At 44.5% G+C, this 17,067-nt stretch overlaps 1 protein-coding gene across 4 annotated transcripts in view; it reads right to left on the bottom strand.

Annotated features, from left to right (window-relative positions):
* WDR20 (WD repeat domain 20) overlaps nucleotides 1-17,067 on the bottom strand; it is a 408,154-nt gene that overhangs the window by 62,691 nt on the left and 328,396 nt on the right. For 2 of the 4 annotated variants that reach the window (XM_069637750.1, XM_069637752.1), the window contains one exon: nucleotides 11,660-11,762. The exons of the other annotated variants lie outside the window; for them this stretch is intronic. In XM_069637750.1, the coding sequence (XP_069493851.1) occupies nucleotides 11,660-11,762 (103 nt within the window). The remainder of the gene's footprint in view (nucleotides 1-11,659; nucleotides 11,763-17,067) is intronic. 4 annotated transcript variants of the gene reach the window in all.

Genomic DNA, 17,067 nt, shown 5'->3' with positions numbered 1-17,067 from the left:
TAGTTTGAGAGGTGTCTGCAGAGGGATGGAGTTGTTAGTTGGTTGGTTAGTTGGCATTGCTGTCCTTGCAATTGTGGGATTCCATCTAGGTCCGGTACATGCTAACAGTCACATTTCTATCCAGATGCGACGCAAGCTAGGGTTCATAATTCTAAGTGTGGTGCATGCTAAGAGTCACATATGCTAACGGTCCCATTCCTGAAATTCCATCCGAGTGTGGCATATGCTAACCATCATATTTCTATCTAGATGCGACGCGGACTAAGCTTGGGAATTCCATCTGAGTGTGGCACATGCTGACCATCATATTTCTATCTGGATGCGACGCGGACTAAGCTTGGGAATTCCATCTGAGTGTGGCACATGCTGACCATCATATGTCTATCTAGATGCGACGCGGACTAAGCTTGGGAATTCCATCTGAGTGTGGCACATGCTGACCATCATATTTCTGAAATTCCATCTAAGTGTGATATCTGCTAACATTCATATTTCTGTCTAGATTTGGCGCAGACTAAACTTGAGAAATTCCATTAAGTAGCTGAATTCTGTAGATATTAGTGGCCCAGATTAGGATTGTCACCACTGCATGAAGAACTACGAAAAGACGATGCTTTCACAGGCTCTATTTTTTACTAATTTTAGCAAGATCACATATAAAGCTGCTTTTTATTGGAACATATTGTGCAATGTTGAAATGATATAGCATTTACAAATGAAAAAAATGTATCTGCAACATTAATTCTGATAATTCTTAAATTTTGCCACATTTTACCACTGAATTAAGTCTCAATTTGTAAAACAGAACCCGGTGCCAATGGTAGTATTTGCATGAAACTAAACTTTAGGATATCAATTATGCCTGCGGTACAACCCACATGTGTTGCACACCAGCACAAACAAAGTTAAGAGCACAAATATATTAGTCTACTTTTTCCAAAGTAAAGACTCTTCCTTTCCAGTTCTTAGACAAACACTTTCCATCACCATAGCACAGAATTGTGAGCATGGTCTGCCACATCCAGTGCACTTCAGGCAACAATACATCAACACAAAATATATGATATAGTGCAATGAGCACAACAGCTGTAATCCAGATCTAAACAAATATGCTAATGGAAACCACAACCCAAAGTCATTCACTGGAAAAGTCCATTCTTTGAGATTCTGACTTTTATGGACCAACTTGATCAAACAGTTGGAGTAGCACCCCAAAATAAACTGGGGGATGGGAGAGGACATAGTTCATTGGACTCAAAAGCCAAATGAAGAATGCTCCAAAAGTCAAATATTCAATGCAAATGAAGGATTTCTGGCTCAGATTGAAATAATTCTTCCATAGATTTTAGTGTAGCTAAACAACTATGACGCACACTTAAAAGGGGAGCTGCAGCTGGACAGCTAATTTTACAGCTCTCTGCAGCGGCTCAGCTGAGACTGGGCCCAACGACGCCATCACGTTCAAAGCTCCCTGGACTGACCTTTCGAACGAAGATGACATTCAAACAATCATCGGTAAACTAAAAGCTTTGTGGGCCCCGGGTCCGGATGGAGTGACCAACATTGACCTCAAGAACTTTCCATAAGAGTGGTCTACGTTTATCAGCACAGTATTTAAAAAAATGTGCTACTGCAAGAACACTCCCAAGGTCATGGACTTCATCTGTGGTGGTCCCAATATTTAAAAAGGGCGATGGGGCAGACCCGCAAAACTATCGACCCATCGCTCTCCTTGACACTATTGGAAAAGTGTTCGCCATGCTTCTACTGTGGGAATTCCAAGCTTGAGCCAAGTCTGCCCCCCTAGATTACCCCCTTCAAACCAGCTTTTGGAAAAATTCAGGGACTATTGTCAACATCATGATCCTGAGTATTCTGGAAAATAAAACACAAGAAGGGACCACAAAGACGTATCTAGCGTTTATAGATCTCACCCAGGCGTTTGATAAGGTGGATAGATCACCGTTATGGGCCAAACTTTTGGCAGGAAAGTGTCCAAAGAAGAGCCTAGAGCCCATAAAAGCCCTTCACTCAGGATCATCAATGCGGGTGAAGTTGAACAAAAATGGTACCTTATTGGACGAAATCCTGATAAAAAGAGGGGTGAAGCAGGGCTGCCCCTGCGCTGGCACTGTTCACAGCCTTCATAGGAGACTATAAAGACTCAACTGAAACTTTGAAAGCATTTCCACCAAAAATTGGGGTGACTCCAGTCCCTAGAATTCTCTAATTTGATGACATCACCTTGCTAGACCAAACACCGATCGTTCTTCAGCGTCAACTAGCCAACCTATCAGACTACATTGGAAGCAACAGCTACAAATCAATAAAAAAAAACAAAGTAATGATCATAGAGAGGAAGACAAAAACGGGCAAATTCTACATCTTGACAACTAGAAAATACAAAAATTGAAATAGTGTCCGAATTCAAATACCTGGGGATCATGCTGGACAATATTCGACTAGAAGCGAGCATGCAAAGATTCAACTGGACAAAGGCTCGCTCATTGACAACACAAGCCTGCTTGTTGGACACTTTTCCTTGATGCCCGTACTGAAGTACTACAAAGCGAAAGCCGTCCCGTGTCTGATCTACGGCACCAAGGCAATGCCAATGATACCGGAGATGATCTGGCAAAAGATTGAAGGTTTCTTCTGGAGATCTGAGCTCTCTTTCCCTAAATCAACTTCACTACCGGCAATTAGGAGAGAGTTTGGGCTCATCTCCCTAAAAGCAACAGTGGCAAATAGCAGCATGTCACTGTACAGGAGAATTCTACTACCAGAGGCATAGCCCCTGTACAAACTGATATGCACAGAAATCAAGACAGGCAGATCCAAAATGGCGACACTGTGGGCAGCCAAAAAAATAAAAAATAAATAAAACAAGAACTGAAGTCAATTGCTTGCACACAGGACGATTTAATCCAAAATCCTCTTAGAATAATAAAAAAAAAAAACTAGAGGAACTTGATTGGATAGACACCCTGGAGAAGGCGGAAAAGAATAAACCCCTAAGTCACTTGCCACTACTTCCAAGGAAATTAAACGACTTAGTGGAAATCTACAAAAAATTCCCCAGATGATCACTAAAACAGATTTTCCTAAGAGCAAGACTAAATTTATTACCAACAAATGAAATCCTTCATATCAGAGGCCTTGTAAACACGAATACCTGCAGGTTGTGCAAAAAGGATGAGGAAGTCGAATCAGTTCGTCATTTACTGTCGTGGTGTTCGGAGCTACAAAAAATAATTAAAAAAAAATAATAAAAATAAAATAACACTAATTCACCTGTCATCTGTCCTAGAGACTTTTTCGCTCCTCGAGGAAGAGGCTTGGTGGCCACGCCTGATAAGTGGGCAAAGAAACCTCATGGGTAATCACTACAGCAAAAATCCTACAAATCGCTTTTGCGCAAATAGAAGCAGAAGGATTGAAGGAAACTGAGTAAACTAATATGAAAAAATAAACTGGGAAATGATGGCGTCCAAAGAGCTGGCCATCCATCTAAGGTCAATTAAAGGCTGCACGTTTATTTTAAAACATGCCAACATTCTTAGTATATACAAGGCAAAGGGCGTTGCTCCTCATTCCCCATAATCAAATGCGTCTGCCTGGAGGAAATATCTGCTGAAGTAGTGCACATGCCCTTACTGAGTAGCAGGAGCCGGCTTGGTCCATGATGCAGAGTCTGGCATACAGTATGGTTGCCTTTGTTCTGTAGTAGATTACACAGGAGATGAGCAGTAAATTATGTTCCAGTTGCTGGATTGCCAGTCCAAGTGGTAAAAGAAAGCCCTGCAAGGCCCTGTTGGATGCAGAGACAATGGAGATGTGTGGCCCCCAGGAGGTGGACCACGCTGCTAAATCACCCAGGGTGAACTAAAGAGGAGCTCAACAAAAGTAACACCTCCACTTAGGCTGCCAAATCTTTTGTGCCATGAACTCTATTAATATTACTGTACACAAGCCAGTATACTTTTAAAATGCTAAGCTCATCAGGACATAACCATGAATGATAATCATTGAGACAGTAGATGCTCAGTTTGTTTAGTAAATGAGTCACAAGCGAACTGAGGTATTGCAGTAGGAGCCCATTGATGTATATTCCGGAAGCATGTTAAAATAAATACCAAATGGGGTACCAATAAGCCGGATAACTATGCATCGGGTTGGTTCATAAAACAAACTTTAATAAATTATACATGTGGGAAGTTAATAACATCTGCTGCCAATTATTGAAAAAAATCATGTATTCTTGATTGCATAATACATCTGAAAAAGCATCTGTTCAAGTCAAATGAAAATGATGATTATGTAAAGATGGATTCCCCTGAGGAAAGTTCCACATCAAGAGAGGAACTGAAACATGTCGAGATAGCAGATGACATTTTGAGGTGAAGTTGCTTATAGTGGAAAGAATTGTTATATGCTATGTCACACAGTCACTTGGTGGTGGATTTGTTCTTGTGTATTTTGTACTTCTCATTATCAATGAATACGGACGCGTTATTTCCACCAAATAGCGTACACTTTGAACAGTTGGTTAATATATTGAATTAGGTGACAGTTTTTACAAAATTATATCAGGGAACAATGTATTTGTTGTTTTTTTTATGTAGAAGTTTTTTGTATAAATATTTTTTTCTTAGAATATATGGAAAAAGTTTCATGAGCAGTGTGTACTAATATGCATGTTATATTTAGACACGTCAATCAGATCAAGACATTAATCGGGCAACAACACGTGTTGTAACTCAGTGAGTGCAACCATCCACAGGCAGGGTTTTTGTAGTATTTTTGTTGTCCAAGCCTGGGCCCAACAATTTTGGATGTTTTCCTACTCGAGGGATTCGAGACTAAGATCTTTTGGTGGGTTTCGTGGCTACCAAGACAAGGGGGGGGGGGGTCTAGAAATCCAGGCAGGCCCCCCAGCACTCATAGAAGGAAGCAAGCCAGATTATCCTCTAAGGGTTTCTTTGCAGGATCTTCCTCTGCAGTGAACCCAGTCTCGCAGAAGCAATGACTGGATTTGCTAGGTGCACCAAACACCAGTCGGATGCAGACTAAGTCTTAATTTCAACCAATGGCATGCCATTCTCAGAAATCACAGATGCCCGCTTGCATCGCTAAAGGACATTGCCTCTCTGCCCCACCTGTTCCTGCTCCACTCATCCAGATAGGGCACACACCACTTCTGGGAGAAGACAACAAGCTGTTAGCAAGTAAGGTGATGGAGCCCGTTCCCCTGGAGCAGTGGGGCCAGGGCTTCCATTCATGACTCTTCTCTGTGCCGAAGATATTGGCTGGCCCGAGGAAATTCTGGATCTTTTTTCTTTCAATATTTCACCAAAACCAAACTCAAGATAAAGCATCGCAGAATTTGGAAGCTGCATAGAAGCCATTTGTGCCCATTCGAGGTCAAGGATGCATGCCGGCTTGTTTTATACGAGACCAAATTGGCGATTCCACAGGTTTTCCATCATTGTCTGGGACTTCCAACACAGAGCTCTACCATTTGGACTCAAAGTGGTGCCAAGGGTGTTCACCAATCACCAATCTAACAAATGCAGTAACCAGCTCCCTTTGTGTCAGGAGCATGCACATGTACTCCCTTTTGGATGATTGGCCTGTGGGATCTCCACAGTCTCTGCAAGCAAGGACCTCAGCCCAGTTCCTGTTGGACATGTTTTTTCCATCAATCTCAAGAAGCCCACTCAGAGACGCACCTTTCTGGGCTTTGAATGGGACTCACAGGCCGCAAGTAAATTTTTTGTGCCAACATAGAAGTACGACATCTCAGGCTGCAACACATTTTTGGACCAGACTTGCCACTTCAAGTTGGTGGCATCCGAGGCTCCTTGGTCTTAAGGCAGCTTGCGTGCTAAGAATTTCTGGAAACCTGCCCACTGGGAAACAGTCAGACCATATGCATATTCCTGCATTACTAGCACAGGACCTAGCATTAAGGAATGATATGATATATTTTATTTGTATCACGCTCATACACAAGTGTTTCAGAACGTGACCAAGCAAAGGGAGGGGAACAAGGGAGAACAAACAACGATCTTACTAGGCCCAGTGACATTATGAACGTGCAAGTGCATGGAAAAGGGATAAGGGGGAAAGTGCAAGGAGGGGCAGAAGTGGAAAGTGCGGAACAGAGGAGAGAACAGAATAAACAATAAGTGCACTAAAATAAATAAATACATGCAGCGATAAGTGGTAGTGCAGCCAGCCAGTGGCAAGTGCATGATTAGTCAGAGAGAATATCTGATAAGTGCAGAGGAACAAAAAGGGGGACTGTATGGGTACAGATACAGATCCCAGTGCAAGGAGTGGCCCTGAGGCAGTGTAGGAGGGAGGCAGGGTGAGCAGGTACCTGGGCCCGAAGGACAGAGGGCGGCCAGGTGCACGGGGCCGAGCGAGAAAACAGATCAGCAGGGGAGAAGAGAGGCAAAGGCAGAAGCGAAGAGGAAGGTCTTGAGGTGCTTCCGGAACCACAGATGGTTCTCCTTAAGTTTCAAGGTGGCCCGGGAAGCAGTTCCAAAGGGAGGCCCCAGCTGAAGACAGATCTGCCCCCAGCTCGTTTCTTTGAAAAACGACTGACCTTAAGGGAGTTAGAAGTAGAGGAGCGAAGGGCTCGAGAGGGGAAGTATTTACAGAGTAGTTGAAGGTATTTTGGACCCATCTCAACTGGACATGGAGGAGAGGGGGCGGGACAGGGGAAGAGTATTCCTTTTCAGTAATCTTGTCCTAAGGAATGCAACACCACAGATTCGTCCCACCTCGGACAGGGAGCAACTGTGAGGGAACTCGATAGGAACAGACTGTGGTACCTGCAGCAGAGGTATTTACATCAACCTGACAGAATTATAGTCCATCTTCAATGTTCAAAAGGCCTTTCTACCAGTCCCTGCAGCAAAGTCTGTCATTCAAACTGACAGTTCTTCTATATTCTATCTGAAGAAGCAGAGAGCGGGGATTGAGATTGCCTCCATTGTGTTACCTAGCACTATCAATATTGGAATGGGCCATCGGGCAAAACATGTCCAGCACATGTCCCTCAAAAGAATTCATCTATTGGGGGTGGGGAGGAGGGCTTACTCAGTACAGAAACAGATCTTCTGACAAGTCTGAATTCTTTAAACAAGAAATAGGAGATGAAACACTCCCCTCTCAAGCCCATCTTCTCGCACTGGGTTCCCCCTCGGATGGACATTTTCAGTACCATGCGCAACTATAAGTGCCCTCTGGTTGCCTCCCTGGGTAGCATACGCCTGAATCCTCTGTGCAATGTGTTGATACAGTAGGACTGAATGACTGCTTCCCAGAGTTCTGGCCAAGTTAATCAGCTGTAGGAATTAAACTCTTACATTGATCTTGTCAGTGGCCAGATTGCATCTGGTTCCTGATCCGATGAAGGCCTGCCGAGTGGCCCAGTTCCAATTTCAGGACCCCCCCAGCCTTCAATAATAACAGGGCTCGATTCTCCACACCTATCCTACACTGCCCAGCTTCCCAGCTTAGCAGCTTCGTTCAATCTTGATACAAAAGCAAAGGGATAGGATTGTGCCATTGGTCCTTAAACAACCACATCAATGCTTGGACTTGCTCACTTAATGACGTGCTATCATTTGTGTCGCACATCTGGAGGCTTCCCACATTTCAGTGGAAAAATGTCACTCCTACATGGCAGCTATTAGATCATACTGCAACTCCATGGATGCTTCATTTTCATCTTCCAAACAGGTGGTAATCAGGCACCTGGAAGGACTGTCGAGACCTTACTCTAACTAAAGAGCACATCTTGTTTGGGACCTGAACATTGTATTCGCTGCTCTGGCCATAACCCCTTTAAGCCTTTATGCTTCTACAGAGTAAAAGTTACTTTCTTGGAAGGTTGCCCTTTTATTGGCACTTACTTTGACACAGAGTTTACACAATACAAGCATTTGTTGCTTCTGAACCATATACCGTTTTCCACAAGGACAAACAGGTTCTAAGAGCCAACCTAGCTCACCCACACCTCAATCTCCGGCTCACTCTCTTGTCATCAAGAAGGCTCTTAAATTTTATAGTCCCAGAACTAAACAGCTCAGGAAGTCCAATGTGTTACCTTGGGCAGACACTGGGCACACCGGCTTCCAAGGCAACCATAGCCAGGTTGCTGGTTTCAGGTATAAATCACTATGTCCTGCAAAAACACACACCCCAAAAGGCCTTCATGCACACACATTTACAGCTATGGGCACGGTTGTGGCTTTCCAGCATGATGTTCCTATGGATGTGATCAGAAAGGCTGCCAGTTGGTGAACTCCCTCCGCCAGAACTGTTGTCTTGATACTAGCTCCAGATCAGACGCTAGCTTTGGTCAAGCAGTCCCCCTAAAACATTTTGCAAATCCTTAGTGATTCTTCTCCCCCAAAGGTTCTTTGCTATGAAATCTATCATCATTATTATTGAGGAAATGGGATGGGACGTAGGTGTACAAAATAGTTACCCATTATAGTGACTAATGTACTTTTAGTCCATGGCCCCTTTTCCTCCATACAATCCACCACCCCATCCCCAATAGATTAGTTGGAATCGACTAGCAGAAAAAGGACTGACGTAGAAGGAGTCAGCGTGGACAGGCACATTCTAGCGTACTTTATATTTAAAGGGGAAGTTACTTTTGAAGTGCCAAAGAGCTACGGACATGTCCCTGCAGGTTGGACTCCCATCAGAATGGAGAAAAGGGGAATATGGACTACAATATTCATGATGGTGAGCAACTTTGCATTTACAGATCACTCAGGCTACAGCACTGAAGTAGAGGCTCTCTATTCTAGAGAGCTGCCACCACAAGACATGAGTAAGAAGAATTTCGATAGGCCAAATTGCACAAAAGTATTATAGCGCAAAATCTGATAACCTGTCAAAACTGGAGGCGTACCTCCAGCTGGACCTAGACACTCCAATGGAGGGAATCACTTTTCTTGGTTGCACATAATTGGAGGTACTTCAAAGAAAGAGGAATGGCCGGTGAGACAAATTAACAAAAAACAACTAAAGGCTGCAGACGTAGGACTAGGAAAGCCGTATCTGATCAGTAAATCAGATATATACCCAAGAATCTGAAAGTCAATAGCCAGTCCCTTGGTAAAGACTTTAGAAACTACAGTTTGCTACAAATGGATTCTCAAAGCATTGTGACAAAATCCTGTTTGGCCTTGAGTGTGTGTGGAGTGGCAACTCTGTGTCCCTGCCTTCACCATCTTCTCTGTGATATGGAGCCCAGGGGTGGTATGGAGAGGGTCACCCTGGTCTGCCCTGCCCCCTCAACCCCACATTAAAACAGAAGCCTGGAAGAGGGGAATTGCACATGAAGTGCACTACGAATGCAGACTCTCTGAATCAGCACATATGTGAGACACATCCTACACAGTGGCAGGTTGCCCTTTAATTCAGTCCTTATGCCAAGTGGAGACCACAGTTGCAGGCCCCAGTTAAGCAGACATGAGGGAGAGAAATAGTGTCAAGCAAACTAAGAATTACAAACCGAAGGTCTCAGCAGTGTTGCTCTTGCCGGCAGCGGTGCTATGAGTGCCTGTTAGATGCTCTGACAATAATGCTGTATCCACTTTCTACCAACCATGTACGTGGGTGAAAATTCAAAGATGGTGGACCAACATATTGATGGCTCAGTCCACAGGGATGAATGAGCCATCAGACACATTGACGTCACCTGAATATTTTCCATAGACAAAAGCCAAACACAGGAGGAGGGATTGGGGGCTCTACAAAAGCCCAGAGGGAGCATTTGCGAGTGTGGGTGTTTGGAAGAACATAACAAGCAGGGGTGGGGAGACAGAATTTCAAAAGTGGGAAGAGAGCTAAAAGTGGAGGAGGGTTGGATAGTTAAAGGCTAAGAGGTTTGGTGAAGGAGAATATCAAGCATTTAGAACAGGTGTGAGGGGGAATCCATTAAGCAGGAAGGGGGAGTATGGGTCGGAGGAGAACAGCTAGGAAGAAAGGAAAGAAGAAAGGTTGCTGCAAAAGAATAAGGAGAAGAGTATGACGCTTGCCAAGAAAGGGCTCCGGCGTAAGAGGCAGAATCAGCTGAAGAAAGGAAGGAGTCGATTAAAAGGGAAGTAAAGCTTGGGTTAGTACCTGGAGACAGAGGGCAAGCCACAAACAGAATATAAGACAACATGCAAACTGTTGTCTGGAAGGAGTGGGAAGATTGGAATCCAGGCTTTGAGACAGGTCTCCAAGATGCAATAAACAGCAATTCTGCAAGGAGGAAAGTAGGCTGGGTTTTGTAAAGTTATTTTCTTCTTTGGGGAACAAAAAAAAGACATCAATCCCAGCTTGTCACATAAGGTAGATGGGAAGCCTGACCCTGAAAACCTCTGATCAAAAGAGAAGGCCACGGAGGGGATCAGGAAGCCAAGGGGGCCAAAATACAGACTTGTTCTCAGTTTGGAGAGGTATCTATTCTCCATGATCAGCTTGATAAAACCCAGCAAGGAAAGCCTATACTGTCACTCCTGTATATTGTTTAAATGTGAATTAAACTACATGAGGTTTCAAAACCCTTCTCTTGCTAGTCTGCTCCACCCCACCACCAGGGTTTTTCCAGCCTGTATCAAACACGAACATTCATCGTGGTGAACTGCTACGGAGAGATTAGAGTCCTGCAAGTAAACAAAATACCCTGCTTGAAGGGCACCCAGAATTTGAGAAAGCCACCATCATTATGTTAACCAATGTGCAGAACCAGCCATAAAATTACAGTGGAAAATAGGGCAATGGCTTCCAATTCCCTTTTAAAACACTATTACAGTGCTAGGTGGTAACAAACGTAATCCCATTCCTTAAGGAGAGTCATTTGTAGGGTACTAAAAATATATTTGAACTCTAAAAGCAATATCTTTTTGCAATTCATACTCGTTTCCCTCTAGTAATTTGTGCAAACTAAAAGGATGCTTTTTTGCCTTACAGTTACTGTTCAGATCAGGCAGTAATATTAGGAGCGCCTTGAGAGGCACTGCTCTCCGGGTACTACAGAGCCAAATCTGCAGAGTGATATTGGGGGAAGTAGGTGGCACGACAGTTTTTGGGGAGTGTTGTTGCTTTCTTAATGCTGTATTTGCCTATTTATTATCAAGTAAAAGTGGCAGCTAATCCGGTTATCTACCTTAATGACTCCTACAACAAGAAAAAACACTTCAACTTCTCCATGTGGCAACTAGGCCGCCATGCATCAAGCAATTCACTTCCTGAACAATCTAAAACATGCAATTCTCCAGATATCGCAAATGGGAGGGAAGGTTAAGAGAGAGAGAGGAAGATTCCCTCCTTCACAACATGTAGCAAGGACTACGCTTTATAGGGACTTTCAGAAAAGGGTCCTAGCTTGGAGCATTTCTGCAGCTGGGGAGAAGAGCTGAGAGGCAATTAACCCACAAGAAATTATCAGTCTTGAGGACATTTCCCTCTTTGGAATCTTAGGACTATGGTTCCTGGACAAGAAGATAAAGCACTTTTGCTTTGACATGAACTTGGCATATACACATACATACTCCTGGCAGAGATGCTGGTCTGTAAAGGGTGTCTTCACAATCACCACTGCCATTATATATAGATGTATCCATGTTTAGAAACTTACCAAATGGGCATGATCTCTGCGGTTCAAAAGAAACTGATGTGGCCATCTTAGTGGCAAGCTCAAGCCAGGCAACATTGTTCATTTGAGGATAACTTTGTGGGTCCTGTGGAGAAAGCAACCTTTTTCATGCAGAAGACATATTTAACAAAGTAACGCCAGAGGCAATATTCCTTTATACTTCAAGGGAACAAAAGCACTGCATATGTGGGCTGGACAACAAGGGTACAATGCTAGTGGAGTTGGCATATGGATCAAATCTAAAAATCAAAATAAAGCTTGAAGCTTTGCTTGAAATTTTGAACTAAAACTACCATGACAGAACAGGAAAAGCACAAGAACCCCTTCCTGGTGATAAAGCATGGTGGAATTTCAAAAGAATGCACATATAAATAAAGCACACATAAATAAAGAATAAGTAACTGATAGGGTGGCTGTCAGCCCACCCTCACCAATGATGCAACTTAAACAACTTTGTGAAGACAGAATGCTACAATCATCATCATCATCATCAATATTGAACATTTCATATCTTCAAGCAAAACAAGCATAAACTGCTGTAGTAAGCACCATTTGGAAAACACAAGCTGCAGCTGAACACTGTAGACTCAGCAAGCATGTAATGTGGCACTCAGTCTAGTCTTCCCCTAGAATGACTAATAACCAGTACGGAAATAGAAGTTTAGGATTTATTCTGTTTACTACCAAACTTTAACTGAGTCAGGCCTCCTTTTAAGTTAAGTACAAGCTTGAGTAAAAGCCAGAAACCACAAAACATGAAGTCCACCTTTCTAGTATCCAAACACATTGTACTGAGGAAATTACAGTATATGCCAACACACCCTATGGGTTGGAAGAATGAAATAAAGTAATCAGAAATGTTAATGCAGTTATTCTCACCTCTGGTGAACAGATTGATATGATATTTTATTTGAATCGCGCTCATAGACAAGTGTTTCATATGTGGCCATGAGCATAATTAGGGGCGAAAATATTCTCCAAGGTTATGCATAAAGGTTGATCTGCTTTGGAATACATTTTCTTTTGCTAAAAAATCCTTCATAGTCTTAACTTCAAAGTGGAAGCTTTCTAAATAATGTCTAAAGTAGTAGCCAAATAAAAAATGTTGACTTTAAGAGCAGTACTTGCAGCTCAATGTTTGCAAGCTTTGTTTGAAGGTGTAAGAATCCATTGAAAATGATATTTTTGCAATTTTCTTTAAATAGTAAAGATGGCTCTTTTCAGTCAAAGAAACAATATAACATGCATTACTTACCGTAATAGCATTTCTGTTGATTGTATCTGCTTAGATTCACAGGCGGTGCATACGGTCCGACATCCAGTGGTAACCGCAGAGTTTTGCAACTGGTCTTTCAAGATCGAAAGGGGACGTCGGCATAGGCGTGTCTGTAAAACTACCCCTAACGTGACTTGTAGTGTACCCAAAATCCCTCACGCGCCGAGGTCCCTCCGATTGTATTTTCTCTGCCATGAGGGAGTACATAAAAAGAGAGAAAGCAGTAAGAAATCTATGTTCCTTCCACCTGAGCAGGGTGGAAGGGTGGTTGCATGTGAATCTAAGCAGATACAATCATCAGAAATGCTATTATGGTAAGTAATGCATGTCTGATGCTTGTTAATCTGCTTAGAATCATATGCTGTGCATAGACTAGCGAGCAGTATCCGGAGTTGGAGGTGGGTTGTGAGAAGGAACAGTAGTGAAATGCTGTCTTAGTACTCCTCGTCACACCGGAGAATCAGACCTAGAATGAGTGTCTAGGCAATAGTGTTTTGTAAAGGTGTGTACAGAACTCAAGGTTGCCACTTCGCAAATAGACTCTAGGGGAACATTTGCAATGAATGCTATGGAAGCCCCAGTGTCTCGAGTAGAACATGCTCTAGGCTTCAAGGGCAGTTCTCTCTTAGCAAGAGTGCAACAGAGTGTGAGGCATTTGACAATCCACCTTGAGATTGCTGATTTAGAGAGGATACTCTTCACTACCAGCTGCCACCGAAACGAAAAATTGGTTTGTCTTCCTCAGTGGTTTAGTTCTTTCCAGGTAAAACAGGACTGCCCTGCGCACATCTAGTGTGTGTAGGCTTCTTTTGGCTATGTTAGTGGGGTTCTGGAAGAAAGTAGGTGTAGTTCTATTGATTGATTCACGTGGAAATAAATGTAGGCGCAAATCGAGGATGAGTGCACAGGACTACCTTATATCTGTGAACTGTAACAAAAGGGTCTAGAACTGAAAGGGCCTGTAGTTCACTAACCCTTATAGAAGTGATAGTCACTAGAAAGGCTGTCTTATAGGTAAGATCTTTGAGACTTGCTTTATACATAGGTTCAAAGGGAGACCCCATAGGTCTGGTCACTAACACATTTAGGTCCCATCCGGGAGCTGGTTTTGAAATGGGGGAATGAATCCTCTTAACCCCTTCCATAAAAGCATTAATAACTGGTATTTTCCACCACAACACCTGCTGTGACATAGTGTAGGCTGAGAGAGCAGCTAAGTGAACCTTTAGGGAATTAAACACCAGGCCCGAGTCTAATAAGGGAGTCCGATACAATACAATGTGAGTAGGAGAGCAGTCTATGAGATTGACGCCCTTGGCATTGCACCAGATAAAGTGTTTCCATTTACTGGAATTGCAATATCGGGTTTTAGGTTTCCTCGCTTCACCAAGTATGTCCATGCATCTCTAAGGGAGTTGAAGGTGTCCGAACTCTATGACCTCAGGAGCCAGGCCGCTAAGTTAAGACTTTGCGGGCATGGGTGCAGCGTTTCTCCCCTGTCCTGAGATAACATGTTTTACAGGCAGGGCAGTCATAGGAGGGGAGGGGGACATCTCCATCAGATGAAAGAACCAGGGTTGGCGGGCCCACAAGGGGGTCACCAATATCATGGTGACTGGTCCTGGTGCATCTTGTGCACGATTTTGTTGACTAAGTGAGTCGGGGGGAGGATGGGGTGTGAAGCGTAAACAAATTTCCCTGACCATGTTACCAGAACCCATTCCCCTTGGAGCGGTTCTGTGGGTACCTGGAGGCGTAATCTTGGCATTGAGCGTTCTCCAGAGTTGCGAACAAGTCTCTCTCTGGGAAGCCCCTTTCTGTGAAAACGTTGGAGCCTATGTCTTCCTGTAGTCGCCATTCGTACTCTACGGGCAGTGGGAAATCTCTGCTAAGCACGTCTGCCAGAAGATAGAGTTCCCTGGAACATGTTTGGACAACAGGAACATCCTGTGTTTGAGAGCACATATCCAAATGTTTTGGGACAGCTTGGATAGCCCAGGAGAGTGTGCCCCCTTGTTTGTTCAGGTAGTACATGGCTGTGGTGCTGTCAAGATCAGGACTGTCTTCCCCTGTTAATGTGTCTGAAAGGCTTTCAGTGCATTGAATACCGCTAATGGTTCCAACAGATTTATGTGGTTGGACGCTACTTGTGGGGACCGCACGCCGTCTGCTGTAGCAGGTGAGCCCCCCGCCCTGTGAGGATGCGTCGGTCATGAGAGTGGCTTCTACTGCGGGGGTGGTGAAGGTTTTCCCCTTCAAGAGGTTTCCCTCAACCACCACTGCGGAAAGAGAACGAGGGTTGGCGAGACGCAAATCTTCCCATTGTCCGCTGATCTGACACCACTGGCTGTTGAGCCACTCTTGCATGGGACCATGCTGGGCAGCACTCTTAAGTCAGCTATTGCTGGCCCAGTGATCTGGATGGCTCGCCATTCCACTGCTGCCCCTACCACGACTTATCCCTGTAATGCTGAATTTTACTTGGTTCCTCCTTGGTTACAAGCACCGTCACTTTCTGCTATTACCTTTGATGAACCTTAGGTATTGTCTGTGCGCTGGCAACATTGAAATATGAAAGTATGCATCTTTCATGTCCAGTGTCGCCATGTAATCCCCCCTGTTTCAACAGGGGGATTACTTCCTGTAAAGTGACCATACAAAACTTTTGAGGTTTGACAAACTTGTTCGCTTGGCGCAAGTCTAGCATAGGGCGCGTGGCGAGATCCTTTTTGAGTACAAGGAAGTACACTGAATAAATGCCCTAGTTTACCTGTAGAATAGGGACGGTTTCTATGGCGTCCTTTCCTAGAAGGGTCTCCGCCTTTTGCAGTAGGATTCGCAGGTGGTTCGGCGTCTGGTGTCTTGATTTTGGCGGTCTGAATTGAGGTGGTCGGGCAAATTTATGCAGTACCTGTGGGCAACCGTCTCGAGTACTCACTGGTCTGTTATCCCCTCCAATGTAGTAAGGAAAGCAGTTATACGCCCCCCACGATCGGGGTGGCATGGGAGGGGACCTGGATAAATAATAAAATAATAATAATAATAATAATGGATCTGAAGGTCATTTCTGACCAGAGGCCGGGGCGCCTCTGGGGTTGGAACCTCGCCCTCTACCTGTCCTCTGGGTGGATAAGTGGTGGGGGTATTAGACCCTTGTCCCGAATTCCAGTTGTTTCCTGCATTATACTGGTTCTGGGGAAAACAAGATTGCCCACGAAAGGACCGGCGGGAGCCACTTCCTCTGAGGAGAGGATTTCTGGGTAATCTGTTGAAGGGACTGGAGTGTTTCATGTTCTTTCTTGGCTGTTTCCACTGCCTTGCCAAACAGGTTGGTTCCTCAACGAGTTTGTTTATAAGGGCTGCTTGGGTCTCCGTCTTGAAACCGGAATTCCTCAGCCATGCACGTCGCCTGAGCAAGGTACCTTGTGCCAGGGTTCTTCCCGCTGTCTCTGGAGCGTCCAGAGTGTTCTTGCGCACATTCTGGTTGACTTGCTTGCCTTCCGAAACGATGGGAGCAACTTGGTCTGTGTAGGTTCTGGCACTTCCTGAAGGCCTTCTTGCAGAAGGTTCCACTGGACGTCTGCATGGCTGGCCAATAGCGTGGTATTATTAGATATTTGTGTGGAAAACGCAGCAGCAGTTGTGACCCTCTTTCCCAGTGCATATAGTCTCTTGGACTCCTTATCGGGTGGTGCTTCTCCTGAAGACAGGGGGAACACCAGCCAGTTTTCTCGTAGTGGTAACCACCAAGGAATCTGTAGTGGCATGTCCCTTGATGTAGGCATGGTCGGTCGGAGAAGTACGAAATAACTTCTCCACCCTAGGGTTCACCGCCCTGGTTTGGGCTGGCGCCAACAAGGAAGGTGCCAATCTCCTCAATAGAGTTCAACAAAGGGATGGCCTGGCTGGCCGGAGGTTTTTCTCCGAGTATATCCTCCACAAAATCAGAATGTGGTAAAGCTTCTTGAGTGATCTGAATATCGCCTTTTTCTAGATGGCGGTAAACGCCATTTGAACGTCCATGGGAGGCTTGGTGGGCCGGAATGGAAAGGGGGGGTGGGGAGACTTTGCACAGGGCATCGGGGGTCCTCTGCTGGCAAAGGGGACATCCAAG

The sequence above is a fragment of the Ambystoma mexicanum genome, chromosome 14, assembly GCF_040938575.1.
Source record: "Ambystoma mexicanum isolate Mex_15411 chromosome 14, UKY_AmexF1_1, whole genome shotgun sequence".
NCBI lineage: Eukaryota > Metazoa > Chordata > Amphibia > Caudata > Ambystomatidae > Ambystoma > Ambystoma mexicanum.
This window is presented reverse-complemented; position numbering and strand designations above follow the sequence as displayed.